Source organism: Diaphorina citri, unplaced genomic scaffold (assembly GCF_000475195.1).
Source record: "Diaphorina citri unplaced genomic scaffold, Diaci psyllid genome assembly version 1.1 scaffold2138, whole genome shotgun sequence".
In the NCBI taxonomy this organism is placed as follows: Eukaryota; Metazoa; Arthropoda; class Insecta; order Hemiptera; family Psyllidae; genus Diaphorina; species Diaphorina citri.
The window spans coordinates 26,516-42,841 of NW_007379563.1; the positions used below are offsets into that span (position 1 = coordinate 26,516).

At 38.9% G+C, this 16,326-nt stretch overlaps 1 protein-coding gene across 1 annotated transcript in view; it reads left to right on the forward strand.

Annotated features, from left to right (window-relative positions):
* Window positions 1-15,197, forward strand: part of LOC103518273 (netrin-1) — a gene marked incomplete at its 3' end in the record, with an annotated part of 17,597 nt that extends 2,400 nt beyond the window's left edge. Inside the window, exons 2-7 of the mRNA XM_026830131.1 lie at window positions 2,122-2,343; window positions 3,402-3,448; window positions 3,842-4,093; window positions 10,291-10,471; window positions 11,267-11,440; window positions 15,024-15,197. Coding sequence (XP_026685932.1) covers window positions 2,122-2,343; window positions 3,402-3,448; window positions 3,842-4,093; window positions 10,291-10,471; window positions 11,267-11,440; window positions 15,024-15,197 — 1,050 coding nt within the window. The remainder of the gene's footprint in view (window positions 1-2,121; window positions 2,344-3,401; window positions 3,449-3,841; window positions 4,094-10,290; window positions 10,472-11,266; window positions 11,441-15,023) is intronic.
* Window positions 15,198-16,326: the final 1,129 nt, after the last annotated feature.

Here is a 16,326-nt window from a genome sequence, read left to right on the forward strand (position 1 = left end):
TTTCGTCCCCAAATCGAAGTGGAAAGGAGGACAGGTTAGGAGAAAGCCAACCTTTCCGAGATTTTATTAATAGACTAGTTTTATCTGTCCAAAGTGACCCCGAGCTACCTAACTTGTTTATTTCAGACTAATGTATATAGCATGTACATATTTTTTTCTTTATTAAATTAGTAATAATTTTGTCAGCAGAACAATAAATAATAAAACCCAGCACGAACATGCTCCATATTGGATAAAAAACATGTGAGATATGTAATTTTTATATGAGATACATATGTAATTTTTTATGCTTATACATAAGTATTTTTTTTTTTTTATGTTTATTTAATTCCATGATACTCTCATTGTAGGTACGCGACAAGACGCAAAAAATCCGTCACTGCTGTAAAATTGACGCCAAGTACATAATAAAATATTTGACATTAAATGAGTCACAGGAATTCAGTTAATTTGATAAATAAAATAATAAGGAATTTATTAAAACATAAATAGAGCAAAAGGAGAAAAAACACCCCTCTTTGAACGCAATTGAGGGACAAAGACCGATACGAGCTCCTTCAGCAAAGACGTCAAGTAAAAATAAATGTCTTATACTGTGGGTTAAGTCTGAAAAGTCCCATTATGCCAACAATTACTACAGATAAATATCAAAATTACTCAACAAACTCAGGTGTGTGACAGTAAACTTGAACGTTCTACTTCTTCTACTTGGCGTAAACGCAGCACGACCGTGTCCACGAAGAAGACAACAAAGAATAAACGCTTCAAATTATGTTTATTATTATGATTATATTATTATTATTATTATTTTTAATTTAATTAACTTGTTTCGTACAGTTTCTTTACCATTACCCTACTCATGAAGTTTACACACGTTGATTTGACGAAAGACCTTGACGACTGGGGCAAAGGGACTTTTACTGTTGTTCGCCCGGTTCGCCATCCAAAAATCAAGGTCAAAACGATCATTTTCCTTCGATATCTACTGACTTATTTCCATTTGAGGTCGAGTGGATTGGAACACATCACATCACAGGCACACTCCATTTGTCAAGGGTCCAGGTTTTCTACCCTTGGGATCACATCAATTGAATTTGAAGAAACCGTTTACTGAATTTGACTAGGTCCATAAGGTCCGTTTAGACATTTTCGAATTTAGGAAACAAACGGTCCCCGGGACCCCGGGTTCCATTCCCGACGAGACTGATATATTGCATCCCGAAATCGTAATTTCAAGGGCCGAAAAAACTTCAGCAATGGCAGGATGCTGCTGGCTTTTTCCGGCATCACTTGGGATGGGTGAGGTTAATATGAGTAGGTGGGTAGGTTATCACCGAATGTAGGGTAAAACCCCAGTCAACAAGGACCTTGGCAGTTATACAGTGACGTTAAATAACTGAAAACTCATTTTCTTGTGGTGAGTTTCTTTGTACTGGAAAAAATCGGGCTCGCCAGCCTAGTTAGCTTAGTTGGTAGTGCGTCTGCCTTGTAAGCACTAGGCCGCGGGTTCGATTCCCGCCCGGGGCGGATTTTATCGATGATTCAGACGGACAAAATTTTGAACATGATTAAATTGTTGTACGTAAAAATAATTCAGATTCAGACGGACAAAATGAACTGTTGAATGTGATCAAATTGTTGGATGTAAAAATAAAGCGGCACGTTGAATGCATCCGTTCCCAATGGATCACTGAAGTCAAAAAACGCCAAACTTTTATTATTTTATTTACACAATTTACGGCTTAAAAAAACGGGGGGCATCAGGCTGGGTAATAAACAGCTCAGGTTCACGGCGTTTCTCTTCAAAATAATTTTCTTGTGACATTTTTTTCCCCTCTGTAATTCTTCACAAGTTTCCAACTTGAGGTAATCTTGAAAGATTGGACATTTGTTTTCAGGTAATTTATTCAATCAGCATACATATATGATTTACTTCTAAAGTTTGAATATTAAAATTTATATGAAAAATTGAAACCCATTCCTGATTAATATCAATGTGATAATGTTGTCTGAGAAGTATGCTGTGTCGTTTTGGCAACCCGAACTTTGGGCAGTCCGTCAATAAATTCTATTGATCGTTTTTTCTCAAATTAATGCTCGCATCCCTTTTTTGTGTTTCAGGCAAAAAGTTCGAGCTCACCTACATCTCCCTCTCGTTCTGTCCGAAGTCCATCAAGCCCGACTCCCTGGCCATCTACAAGAGTCAGGACTTCGGCAAATCCTGGCAGCCTCTTCAGTTCTACTCGTCCCAGTGTAAGAAGTTGTATGGGCGGACGGCGACGGGCGTTATATCCCGCGGGAATGAACAGGAAGCGCTGTGTACGGACCGCCATAAGAAGCAAGGTAAGGGAAAAATGTCGCGTCGGTGTACGTGTTGGTGAAATATCCCACCATCTTGGGTAAATATTCCATTATTTTAACAAAAAATCACATCATTTTTACAAAATTTCCCGCACATCTCAACAAAATATCCCATAATTTTAAAATCCCCAACTTCGGCGGGAGTAACATCCTCGTCGCGCCGCTGGCTTCTTTGTAAGGCCCGCCACACACGCTCCGATTGACAGAGCTAGGTCTGTCAGACCGCGAGAACATGTATATGGTGTGGTGGAAAAAGCTCCGGACTTATAGGATTCTCAGACTGTCTGAAGACCAAAGTCTGGAGCTTTTTCCGGTACACACATTCCAATGTTTGTCAATATTAAAAAAAAAAATCTGCTCACTGCTCAGCACATTGCACATAATCAATATTAAAAAAAAAAAAATTGGCTCACGGCTCACCTCATTCCTGGTATATTTTGATATCTTTGCTGGCATTTTAGATATCTGGTAGATACTTTAATGACAACTCCATGGTATTTTAATTCTTTAATATGTAATATCGAAAAAAAAAAAAAATAAAACATCTACGACATTTTCTTCTTATTATTATTATTTTTGTCGGACAGACGTCTAGATTCCAAGAAGAAATAAATTATTTATCTAAGAAAGACTTGTTTTTATTAAATTTAAATAAGTACTAAGCTATTCTAGGTACATACTAGGTATTATTGTGGTCAAATCCTCAAATAGTGGTGTGATAAAACATCATACCTCGGTTGGGTTGGTATTGAACCCAGGCCCTCCTGGTTATAAGGCTATTAGCGTCTTTGTTGCTTCACCACGAAGGAAGGCATTTAATCTCTTCAGAATAGGTTGAAAAAGGTCTTTTCTCCGCAAAGTTGCATAGAATATTTTGATATCTTTGCTGGCATTTTAAATATCTGGTACTTTAATGACACCTCCATGGTACCTACTTTAATTCTTTAATATGTATCTAATATCGAAAAAAATAAAACATCTACGACATTTTCTTCTTATTATTATTATTTTTGTCGGACATACGTCTAGATTCCAAGAAGAAATCAGCCTCGTTCTGCAGGACTGGGTGACGGCCACTGATATCAAGGTAAGAATGATAATACATATTCTTTTTAAACTATTTATTTATTTTTACAAAAAAATATTTGATTTTAAAGAATGACTCTTTAGGGGTCGGTCGTGTAACTCAAATTCGGAGAGAACACCTCTATCCAATTCCTCAACAAAAACTTGGAGGAGAGAAAAAAAGGGAACAAAAGATGAAACACCCCTAAATTTAACGGCAAATACAAAACTTCATTATTATTTTCAACTTCAACACCACAATAAAACATACTGTCGGAATCAATAACATCTGACCAAGATTCAACCAGAATCCTCATTCCAGGTTTCTTCTTGCTTCTAGTAGATGGTCCTCAGGATTTGGGCACTTCCGAATCTTGTTATTATTATTATTTGATCTTTTCCCCTCTTTTTCAAGGTCATCTTCAATCGTCTCTACTTCCCCGACCATCTCCTGGCAACCACGACCACTCCAGCACCGCCCAAACTGAGCGGCAAATTCAAAGGCGGCTCTAAGATGAAAGGGCCGGAATATGATGAGGAAGAAGAAGAAGAGGAAGAGGGAGATGAAGAAGAGGAGGACGAAGAGGGGGAGGGGGAGGAAGAGGAGGAGGAGGGGGAGGAGGAAGAGGAGGCGAGCGTCGTGTTAAACCCTTCGCAGGAATTACAGGTAAGTGTCAAGTGTGAACAGTTTAGATATACCTATTAATACAATCGTAAGAACGGCACACACTGCCCATCTATCCGGGAACAATCAATGTTCCTAAGGATATGTGGGTTGGAAATTTCGAACAGCCGTAATTGACATTTTCCTGGGAGTAAGCCGTCTTGAGGGCCATGTTGTCTTTTGTGGTAAAGCTAAGAGTTTGCTCACAGGTTTCTTGTGAACCCTATAACTCAAAACATAACTGATATCCACTCGACCCTTTAGGTTGCTCTCTATGCAGTACAAAAAATGTCAAGTTGAACCCTTCGCAGGAATTACAGGTAAGGTTGAACAGTTTAGATATTAACCCATGAGAGCCGAGGTCTACATTAAAGTCACACCAAACTTGACCGAACCCTTCTCTCTTTTTCGCCAATACCTCAGTCACTCTATATCAGAGTGTATCGGGGATTTGTCTATTAGTTAGAAAACAAATTTTCCTACTATTTTCGATATTATTTGACATGTTTACTCAGTACCGGTCTGGAGTTAGAAGCGGTTAAATATCAGCAAGAAAAAAAAAGTTCGGCTCTTATGGGTTAATACAATCGTAAGAACTGCACACACTGCCCATCTATCTGGTAACAAACAATGTGGGTTGGAAATTTTGAACAGCCGTATAATTGACATCTTTCTGGGAGTAAGCCGCCTTGAGGACCATGTTGTCTTTTGTGGTAAAGCTAAGAGTTTGCTTTCAAGGTTTCTTGTGAACCCTATAACTCAAAACATAACTGATATCCACTCGACCCTTTAGGTTGCTCTCTATGCAGTACAAAAAATGTCAAAGACAACCCTCTCTCTTTCTTCCTTCTTCTTCTCCTTCTCCTCCTCACCCTTCGTGCTCCTTAAACCTCCCTCCTTCAAATATCTTTATATCCCTCCCCTCTCTTCTATCAAATCACCTCTCCCTCTCCCATGATTCATTCGATTATTTCTCCCCCTCTCTCTCTTTTCCTTTTTCTCCTCCTCCCTATTTTTCTTCTTTAAATTTCTCCCCTCCGCTAAATTTCGGGTTTGAAACAAATATACACAATCAGTTAAGATTAGGTAGACCATGAATTTGTTACTTACCTTTAACTAAATCTTACCTCCCCCTCCTACTCTACTTTATATGTACAGGGTGTCCCTATCGCCCCTTCCCTTCAGGGATAATTTCTACAGGGTGTTTCTAGAGTCAGGGGTTCTTAATCTTCACAAAGTGGCAGCAGATTTGTATAAGATTAACCCACCTTTTGGGGCTGTTGGCGCCTACACTTAAGCCTGCGAGTGGGCTTTTTGTTAATGAATTCTCAAGTGGCCAGTTGTCCGCCACATATCTAACTCAACTTGCGGACCATTCTTGATTGAATTTCATGGACCGTTTTCTAGAGCTGGACACCCTGAGAAATTGTGTGTTTTTGATTTGCGGCTCAGTAGGTCTATTTCACAGATAAAACCCTAAAATTGAGCGAAAAATACAGATATAGGATACTCAATCGTCCTTACAAGGATAAGGGCACCGCGAATTCCATTTTTTTTTTTTTTAAGAAAGTTAATAAAAAACTTCGACCTTTCTGGGAATTGAACCCGGGACCCGGAAGATCACCACACCCTGTATTGCATTATTTTGCCGACCGTCCCATTATTTGTCTTCCAATTCCCTCCAGACTCGACAAGGCAAGGAAACAAAAAGTTTTTCCCCTATATTACTTTTTACAGTTTTTACTATGTTTTATTTAACGCAGAGGAAGAGGGAGAGAGGGAAAAATCTGAAACAGGGGGAAAAAGAAAAATGAAGATTTCCCTCTCTTTTTCCATCCATTTCTCCCCTTTTCTGTTTTTCCTCTCTCCCTCCCTTCTCTCCTGCCTCTCTTACTTCCTCTCCCCCTCCTTATCTTTCTCCCTCTCTCCATCCCTTCTCCCTTGTCCTCTCTTTTCTCCACCCCTTCCTAGAAAAAAAAAATTCTCCTCTGTCCTTTCTTTTCCCTCCATTTCTCCCCCTCTTCTCTTCCTACCTTCCCCTCTCGTCTTCTGAACAAGTAAGGGTATTTTTATTATTATTATTTTTTTTTCTTTTCCGAAGTTCAAATGCAGTAAATTGCACTTTTTCTGCTGTTTTCTTGTTTTTATTTCGGACGTTTAAGATTGAAATGGGGGAAGTTTAGATTGGTCCCCAGTGGCGACTGGTGGTTTGTGGAGAGGGGAAATGGAGTTTAGCGATAGCGTGCCGTCATCGGACTGGTTCAACGGAAGAAGGAGGGGGAAAAAATCTGAAAACGGGGGAAAAAGAAAAATGAAGATTTCCCTCTCTTCTTCCATCCATTTCTCCCCTTTTCTGTTTTTCCTCTCTCCCTCCCTTCTCTCCTGCCTCTCTTACTTCCTCTCCCCCTCCTTATCTTTCTCCCTCTCTATCCCTTCTCCTCTCTTTTCTCCACCCCTTCCTAGAAAAAAAAAAATTTCTCCCCTGTCCTTTCTTTTACCTCCATTTCTTCCCCTCTTCTCTTCATACCTTCCCCTCTCGTCTTCTGAACAAGTTAGGGTATTTTTATTATTATTTTTTTTTCTTTTCCGAAGTTCAAATGCAGTAAATTGCACTTTTTCTGCTGTTTTCTTGTTTTTATTTCGGACGTTTAAGATTTAATTCATTCCTCATCCGTGGCACAAGCTCTGCTTACACGGATGGGTATACCATCTATATGAGTGGACGAAGATTTAATTTGAGATTTAAGATTTAGATTTAATTCATTCCTCATCTGTGGCACAAGCTCTGCTTACACGGATGGGTATACCATCTATATGAGTGGCCGAAGATTTAATTCGAGATTTAAGATTTAGATTTAATTCATTCCTCATCCGTGGCACAAGCTCTGCTTACACGGATGGGTATACCATCTATATGAGTGGACGAAGATTTAATTTGAGATTTGAGATTTAGATTTAATTTATTCCTCATCCGTGGCACAAGCTCTGCTTACACGGATGGGTATACCATCTATATGAGTGGACGAAGATTTAATTCGAGATTTAAGATTTAGATTTAATTTATTCCTCATCTGTGGCACAAGCTCTGCTTACACGGATGGTTATACCATCTATAAAAATTTAGTATGTTCTGAGAGTTATGTTGAAAAAATAATAAATGGGAACTTAATAAGTAAAACAAATTGATTCCATAATGATTAATGAGACGTATGAGGCAATAGTTGGTTCTCTTTATAATACCGCCTTCTGTTCTTTCTTATCGCTATGGGTATTTGCATTCGATGCCTTTGTGACCTTGGTCAAATGCAGTGACTAGGGTGAATAGAGTGAATGTGAAAGAGATTAGCCATTCAAACATATAGTGATATCACTGAATAGACGTGTGTTGTGATATCATTTCATTTAATAAACGTAGTGATAGTAAACATTGCGAAATCATTTAACATTCCATAAAAACAATGAGATCAGGGTGGTCCAACGTATCAGGTTTGGCGTCAGCTTGCCTTCAGCGGAGTAGTTCAACGTATCATCCCAGTGGTAGTTGGTGATTTGTAGAGAGGAGAAGTGAAAACTGCGATAGCGTGCCGTCAGAAGAGTGGTTCAACGTATCATCCCAGTGGAGATTGGTGGGTCTCGTGGTTTGTGGAGAGGGGAAATGGAGTTTTGCGATAGCTTGCCGTTAGCGGAGTGGTTCATGGTATCATTTCAGTGGCTGTTGGTGGGCCGGTGGGCCTCGTCATTTTTGTGGAGAGGGGAAATGGAGTTTTGCGATAGCTTGCCGTTAGCGGAGTTGTTCAAGGTATGCCTATGCTCTCTAGTGGTGGCTGATGGAGTTTATGCAGAGGGGCATCAAGACTGCTATAGCGTGCCGTTAGCGGAGTGGTTCAAGGTATGCCTATTTGCCTATGCCTTCTATTTGCGGTTGCTGGTTTCGCATGCTACTTGCTTCTTCCGGCCCCACTGTGGCTGAATATCGTGAATAAGGTTAATGTGAGCAGGCCGCTAGTTTGTCTCTGAACGGAGGGTAAAACCGCCGTCGCCTTACCAGTTATACAGTGATTTTAAACACCTCTAAAAAATACAATAGTCGCCACTGAAGAAGATCTTTTCATCTTTTCCTATCGAAATCGTACCTTGTTATGTGTTTCCCTGTGTAATAACAATAACTGATACTATGCAGTGTAATCACGCCACCTAATTCCTTTAATAGGGAGTTTTAACTTTGATAACTTTCGTCTTCTCCTCTTGTAGGAGTCGCCACTGAATAGATTTTTTCAGTTTTTCCTATCCAAATCCTACCTTGTTATGTGTTTTCCTGTGTAATAACAATAACTGATACTATGCAGTGTAATCACGCCCCCTAATTCCTTTAATAGCGAGTTTTAACTCTGATAACTTTCATCTTCTCCTCTTGTAGGAGTCGCCACTGAATAGATTTTTTCAGTTTTTCCTATCCAAATCGTACCTTGTTATGTGTTTTCCTGTGTAATAACAATAACTGATACCATGTAGTGTAATCACGCCCCCCAATTCCTTTAATAGCGAGTTTTAACTTTGATAACTTTCATCTTCTTCTCTTGTAGGAGTCGCCACTGAATAGATTTTTTCAGTTTTTCCTATCGAAATCGTACCTTGTTATATGTTTCCCTGTGTAATAAAATAACAATAACTGATACTATGTAGTGTAATCACGCCTCTAATTCCTTTAATAGGGAGTTTTAACTTTGATATCTTTCAACTTCTCGGCCATATTTCTTCGAGTTTTCTTTTATTTCCGTCCAAATCTGGTTCAACTTATCAGGTTTGGCGTTAGCTTGCCTTTAGCGGAGTAGTTCAACGTATCATTCTAGTGGTGATTGGTGATTTGTAGAGAGGAGAAGTGAAAACTGCGATAGCGTGCCGTCAGAAGAGTGGTTCAACGTATCATCCCAGATTGGTGGGTCTCGTGGTTTGTGGAGAGGGGAAATGGAGTTTTGCGATAGCTTGCCGTTAGCGGAGTGGTTCATGGTATCATTTCATTGTTTTATGGTTGGGTGGAAGAGCTCACTGTGTGAGAATCCTGCCATTAAGCTTTAAATAGAGCGTTTTGTTCTTTGGAGCCCTGAGTTCTGAAGAATTGCCTGGTCTGGTAGGTACAAATGCTTCGTTCTTTTCCTCACCTTTTCCCGTGTTTACTCGCGGTCGGCGTTTTTCGTCAGCCTCTCACATCGAAAGAGCGTTTTGTTCTTTGGAGCCCTGAGTTCTGAAGAATTGCTTGGTCTGGTAGGTACAAATGCTTCGTTCTTTTCCTCACCTTTTCCCGTGTTTACTCGCGGTCGGCGTTTTTCGTCAGCCTCTCACATCTTTTTCGGTCCATCAGTAGTACAAACAAACAAACAAACAAACAAACAAACAAACAAACTAACAGTCAAACAAACTAACTTGCTTTTCAGGACTTTTCAGTAGTATTATGTACCAAATACATAGGACCTTGTTTAGACTGTCGAAGTAAAGGGACTTTTCAGTCTCTTTCTTGCAGTATAAACAGGGTATATTCCATTCTATTCAGCAGAATAAACAACTTAAACAAGGGACGAGTATATCTGTACCAAATACATAGGACCTTGTTTAGACTGTGGAAGTAAAGGAACTTTTCTGTCTCTTTCTTGCAGTATAAACAGGGTATATTCCATTCTATTCAGCAGAATAAACAACTCAAACAAGGGACGATTATATTTTACCGATTTCTATTCTATTCATTTCTCTTTGCAGAATCAAGAACCCGCGAACCCTCAGCAGCAAGACGCGGACACGGGCGATGAAAAGAGCGTTTTGTGCTTTGGAGCCCTGAGTTCTGAAGAATTGCCTGGTCCGGTACAAATGCTTCGTTCTTTTCCTCACCTTTTCCCGTGTTCACTCGCGGTCGGCGTTTTTCGTCAGCCTCTCACATCTTTCGGTCCATCAGTAGTACAAACAAACAAACAAACAAACAAACAAACGAACAGTCAAACAAACTAACTTGCTTTTCAGGACTTTTCAGTAGTATTCTGTACCAAATACGTAGGACCTTGTTTAGACTGTGGAAGTAAACGGACTTTTCAGTCTCTTTCTTGCAGTATAAACAGGGTATATTCCATTCTATTCAGCAGAATAAACAACTTAAACAAGGGACGAGTATATTCTATTTTACCGATTTCTATTCTATTCATTTCTCTTTGCAGAATCAAGAACCCGCGAACCCTCAGCAGCAAGACGTGGACACGGGCGATGCTGATTCACTTCAGAATAGCATCAATCAGGGCGAGGATGAAGAGGAGGGGATTGAGTCCGCTGCTGATTTGACTACTTCTACCACGGTGGCGCCCCTACTATTTCAGTACGCAGTGTCTGATTTGTCCATAGGTGAGACGATTAATCGAGGGGCCAAAGTCATTATTTTTCTCGTTTTTTTTTCTTCAAAATTTTCAAGACATTTTTTTATTGAAGAATTAAAGGAGTTTTAACGATAAATTCCTAGCTAAAATGTGAAAATAAAGTTCAAAATTTACAATTACTATTTACTATCATCATATTCATAATTTCAAAAAACTATTAGGAGTCAGCCTAGTTAGCTTGGAGGGTACCGCGCCTTGTAAGTGCAAGGTGGCGAGTTTGGTTTCCGCCCAGGGCGAAATTTATCCTAAACAGATAAGGTTCGTTCTCTGAACGGCACGCTTTCTATCCTGTCCTTCTCTCTTCAATTTCGGAACGATTAGGCCTCTGTTGTGACAGTTCCCTCTATCAACCTTGATAAAAAGGTTAGATAGAGGTTCTGAGTTTTTTTTTTTTTTTTTGAAAAATTATACATAGGTAATTGAGTTATATACAGGGTGTCCAATAATTAACGAACCAAACTTGAAAAATATTTCACTGTTTCGTTTCACAGGGGGCCGTTGTAAATGTAACGGTCACGCGTCGCGTTGCATAAAATCGCCACAGGGGGAGCGGGCTTAAAAACTGCTAGCGAACCAGTGCTATTCAAAAATTGTAGTCATAAAAACAAAAATTAGAAAAATAAATGTTGGCAGGTGGGCCAATAAATGGTACGTTTTTTAGGTGGGCGAATAAATGGTATACTTACCCTAATTGAGTTATATACAGGGTGACCAAAAATTAACGAACCAAACTTAAAAAATATTTCACTGTTTCGTTTCACAGGGGGCCGTTGTAAATGTAACGGTCACGCGTCGCGTTGCATAAAATCGCCACAGGGGGAGCTAGTGTGCGAGTGTCGCCACAACACTGCAGGCAAGGATTGCGAGAAGTGCAAACCATTCTTTTCGGACCGGCCCTGGGGCCGGGCTACTGTATATGATGCCAATGAGTGTAAAGGTAAGACCGTGCCTGGGTTATCGTTTTTGCATGTTTTAATGTCGATGAGTGTATTTTCCGAGTCACTTTTTGTTAGTTTGATTGATCTGAAATTATTCTGAAATGAAATGGTAGTGTGTGTACCTTGGATATTTTAAGTGAATTGAGATGAAAATTATTAACACTGACTGATACTCTTCACTTGGGTACCCAGGTGAAGAGTAGATATCAATCATTATTGCATCTCAATTCATATGGAACTTCACAAAGTTACTGAGTCCTCCATCAAGATATTTTAACTAATTTTGCATGATTTTAGTTAACAATAAGGTACTCGAAGTATTTTGAACTTTTTCTACCGTCCATCTGTCCATCAGGTTCAATGAGTTTTCTTGAACTTTATAAATTAAAAACATAATCTTCAAAATTATTCATAGGTATCTACTAACTCTTTCTATTCTAACTTTGAGCTTTTTACTTTCTATTACTACAGTTATGGCGAAGCTATACTAGTAACTAGTAATGAGAAAGTATTATTTTTATTTCAAGCCTTTCCTGATGCGTAAGTTACACAGTTCAAGTTAGTGGGAAACTATATCTACTAGTAAATGAGAAAGTATTATTTTTATTTCAAGCCTTTCTTGCGTAAGTTACAAAGTTCAAGTGGACTGTGAAAGGATGCTGTTTAATTATAAAGTTTAGGATACAACATGACATAAACATACGTACTAGTCATACCCCCGGATTATCTTTCATTTTTCAGCCTTTTCCCTTCTCTTCCTCTCTCTCTCTCTATCTCTCTCTCTCTCTCTCTATCTATCTCTTTCTCTATCTATTTCTCTCTCTTTCTCTTTCTCTCTCTGGATCTCTCTATCTCTCTCTCCTTCTGTATTTAGCTCTCTCTATGTTTCTGTTTCTTTCTCTCTCTCTCCCTCCCTTCAGCACATTGCACATAATCAAAAATCTACGCTTGTAGCCTTACTACTGGTCTGATGGACCTAGATTTGTCAGACAGTGGAAACGTGAGTGGACGAAGATTTAATTTGAGATTTAAGATTTAGATTTAATTCATTCCTCATCCGTGGCACAAGCTCTGCTTACACGGATGGGTATACCATCTATATGAGTGGACGAAGATTTAATTTGAGATTTAAGATTTAGATTTAATTCATTCCTCATCCGTGGCACAAGCTCTGCTTACACGGATGGGTATACCATCTATATGAGTGGACGAAGATTTAATTTGAGATTTAAGATTTAGATTTAATTCATTCCTCATCCGTGGCACAAGCTCTGCTTACACGGATGGGTATACCATCTATATGAGTGGACGAAGATTTAATTTGAGATTTAAGATTTAGATTTAATTCATTCCTCATCCGTGGCACAAGCTCTGCTTACACGGATGGGTATACCATCTATATGAGTGGACGAAGATTTAATTTGAGATTTAAGATTTAGATTTAATTCATTCCTCATCCGTGGCACAAGCTCTGCTTACACGGATGGGTATACCATCTATATGAGTGGACGAAGATTTAATTTGAGATTTAAGATTTAGATTTAATTCATTCCTCATCCGTGGCACAAGCTCTGCTTACACGGATGGGTATACCATCTATATGAGTGGACGAAGATTTAATTTGAGATTTAAGATTTAGATTTAATTCATTCCTCATCCGTGGCACAAGCTCTGCTTACACGGATGGGTATACCATCTATATGAGTGGACGAAGATTTAATTTGAGATTTAAGATTTAGATTTAATTCATTCCTCATCCGTGGCACAAGCTCTGCTTACACGGATGGGTATACCATCTATATGAGTGGACGAAGATTTAATTTGAGATTTAAGATTTAGATTTAATTCATTCCTCATCCGTGGCACAAGCTCTGCTTACACGGATGGGTATACCATCTATATGAGTGGACGAAGATTTAATTTGAGATTTAAGATTTAGATTTAATTCATTCCTCATCCGTGGCACAAGCTCTGCTTACACGGATGGGTATACCATCTATATGAGTGGACGAAGATTTAATTTGAGATTTAAGATTTAGATTTAATTCATTCCTCATCCGTGGCACAAGCTCTGCTTACACGGATGGGTATACCATCTATATGAGTGGACGAAGATTTAATTTGAGATTTAAGATTTAGATTTAATTCATTCCTCATCCGTGGCACAAGCTCTGCTTACACGGATGGGTATACCATCTATATGAGTGGACGAAGATTTAATTTGAGATTTAAGATTTAGATTTAATTCATTCCTCATCCGTGGCACAAGCTCTGCTTACACGGATGGGTAAATGCTTCCTCCTACTCCTCTCTTCTCCTCTCTCCCTCTCTCTCTCTCTCTCTCTCTCTCTCTCTCTTCTCCTCTCTCCGAAGAAGAAGAAGAAGAAGAAGAAGAAGAAGAAGAAGAACTCTCTCTCTCTCTCTCTCTCTAGAAAACGGGAGAGAGATCTATCTATCGACTATCGAGAGAGAGGGGGAAGAGAGTACTCCTAACTTTCGTGCTTTTTAACCTACCTATTTGTTTCTTTGCAAATTTTCATTAGTAAACTTTGGTTCTTCGAATTATATTGATCCCACCCAAGGGCCAGGTAAACCTAGACCCTTGACAAAAATATCTGGTGTGAACATCAGACGACATTTACGAAATACGTATAAAAAAAAAAAATAATAATAATAAAATAAGAAAATAATAATAAAAGTCCCGAGCCTGAGCCGCCTACGGCGGCCAATTTTTGTACGAAAATTTCCTATCTCAAAATACTCCCCATGTAATGAGGGATCATTAAAAAGTGTCCAAAATTGAACTTTTTTTTTGAAAATTTTTCCAAGTCCAAAATTTACAAATAGGTACCTAGGTACCTAAAATAATAATAAGTTGTAATTTAGGTTCAGGAATCTAACAAAGCTCTCCAAATTCCTCTTTCCGGGGAACCACCAAAAATCCATTTTTTTATTGAAGAATTAAAGGAGTTTTAACGATAAATTCCTAGCTAAAATGCGAAAATAAAGTTCAAATTTTACAATTACTATTTACTATCATCATATTCATATTATCAAAAAACTATTAGGAGCCAGTCTAGTTAGCTTGGAAAGTACCGCGCCTTGTAAGTGCAAGGTGGCGAGTTTGGTTTCCGCCCAGGGCGAAATTTATCCTAAACAGATGAGGTTCGTTCTCTGAACGGCAGGTAAAGTTCAAAATTTACAACTACTATTTACTATCATCATATTCATAATTTCAAAAAAAACTATTAGGAGCCAGCCTAGTTAGCTTGGAGGGTACCGCGCCTTGAGAGTGCAATGTGGCGAGTTTGGCTTCCGCCCAGGGCGAAATTTATCCTAAACAGATGAGGTTCGTTCTCTGAACGGCAGGCTTTCTATCCTGTCCTTCTCTCTTCAATTTCGGAACGATAAGGCCTCTGTTGTGACAGTTCCCTCTATCAACCTTGATAAAAAGGTTAGATAGAGGTTCTGAGTTTTTTTTTTTTTTTTTGAAAAATTATACATAGGTAATTGAGTTATATACAGGGTGTCCAATAATTAACGAACCAAACTTGAAAAATATTTCACTGTTTCGTTTCACAGGGGGCCGTTGTAAATGTAACGGTCACGCGTCGCGTTGCATAAAATCGCCACAGGGGGCGCTAGTGTGCGAGTGTCGCCACAACACTGCAGGCAAGGATTGCGAGAAGTGCAAACCATTCTTTTCGGACCGGCCCTGGGGACGGGCTACTGTATATGATGCCAATGAGTGTAAAGGTAAGACCGTGCCTGGGTTATCGTTTTTGCATGTTTTAATGTCGATGAGTGTATTTTCCGAGTCACTTTTTGTTAGTTTGATTGATCTGAAATTATTCTGAAATGAAATGGTAGTGTGTGTACCTTGGATATTTTAAGTGAATTGAGATGAAAATTATTAACACTGACTGATACTCTTCACTTGGGTACCCAGGTGAAGAGTAGATATCAATCATTATTGCATCTCAATTCATATGGAACTTCACAAAGTTACTGAGTCCTCCATCAAGATATTTTAACTAATTTTGCATGATTTTAGTTAACAATAAGGTACTCGAAGTATTTTGAACTTTTTCTACCGTCCATCTGTCCATCAGGTTCAATGAGTTTTCTTGAACTTTATAAATTAAAAACATAATCTTCAAAATTATTCATAGGTATCTACTAACTCTTTCTATTCTAACTTTGAGCTTTTTACTTTCTATTACTACAGTTATGGCGAAGCTATACTAGTAACTAGTAATGAGAAAGTATTATTTTTATTTCAAGCCTTTCCTGATGCGTAAGTTACACAGTTCAAGTTAGTGGGAAACTATATCTACTAGTAAATGAGAAAGTATTATTTTTATTTCAAGCCTTTCTTGCGTAAGTTACAAAGTTCAAGTGGACTGTGAAAGGATGCTGTTTAATTATAAAGTTTAGGATACAACATGACATAAACATACGTACTAGTCATACCCCCGGATTATCTTTCATTTTTGAGCCTTTTCCCTTCCCTTCTCTTCCTCTCTCATTCTCTCTCTCTCTCTATCTATCTCTCTCTCTCTCTCTCTCTCTCTCCTTCTGTATTTAGCTCTCTCTATCTTTCTGTTTCTTTCTCTCTCTCTCTCCCTCCCTCCCTCCCTATCTCTCCCTCCTTTTGTCCTTCTCTCCTTTCATTCCTCTCTCTTTTCTCCTTTCCTTTTTCTCTGCCTTTATCGCTCTCTCCTCGTTCCATCTTTCTCTTTCTCCCCCCCATTCCCGTCTCTCTCTCTCTCCCCCTCTCCCTCTCCCTTCTTCTCCTTATAACCTTTGTTTCACACACACAAGAGATAAAATTCTGTAAAGGATTCCAAATTAGTTGACGTTTGTTTTCTCTCTCTCTCTCTCT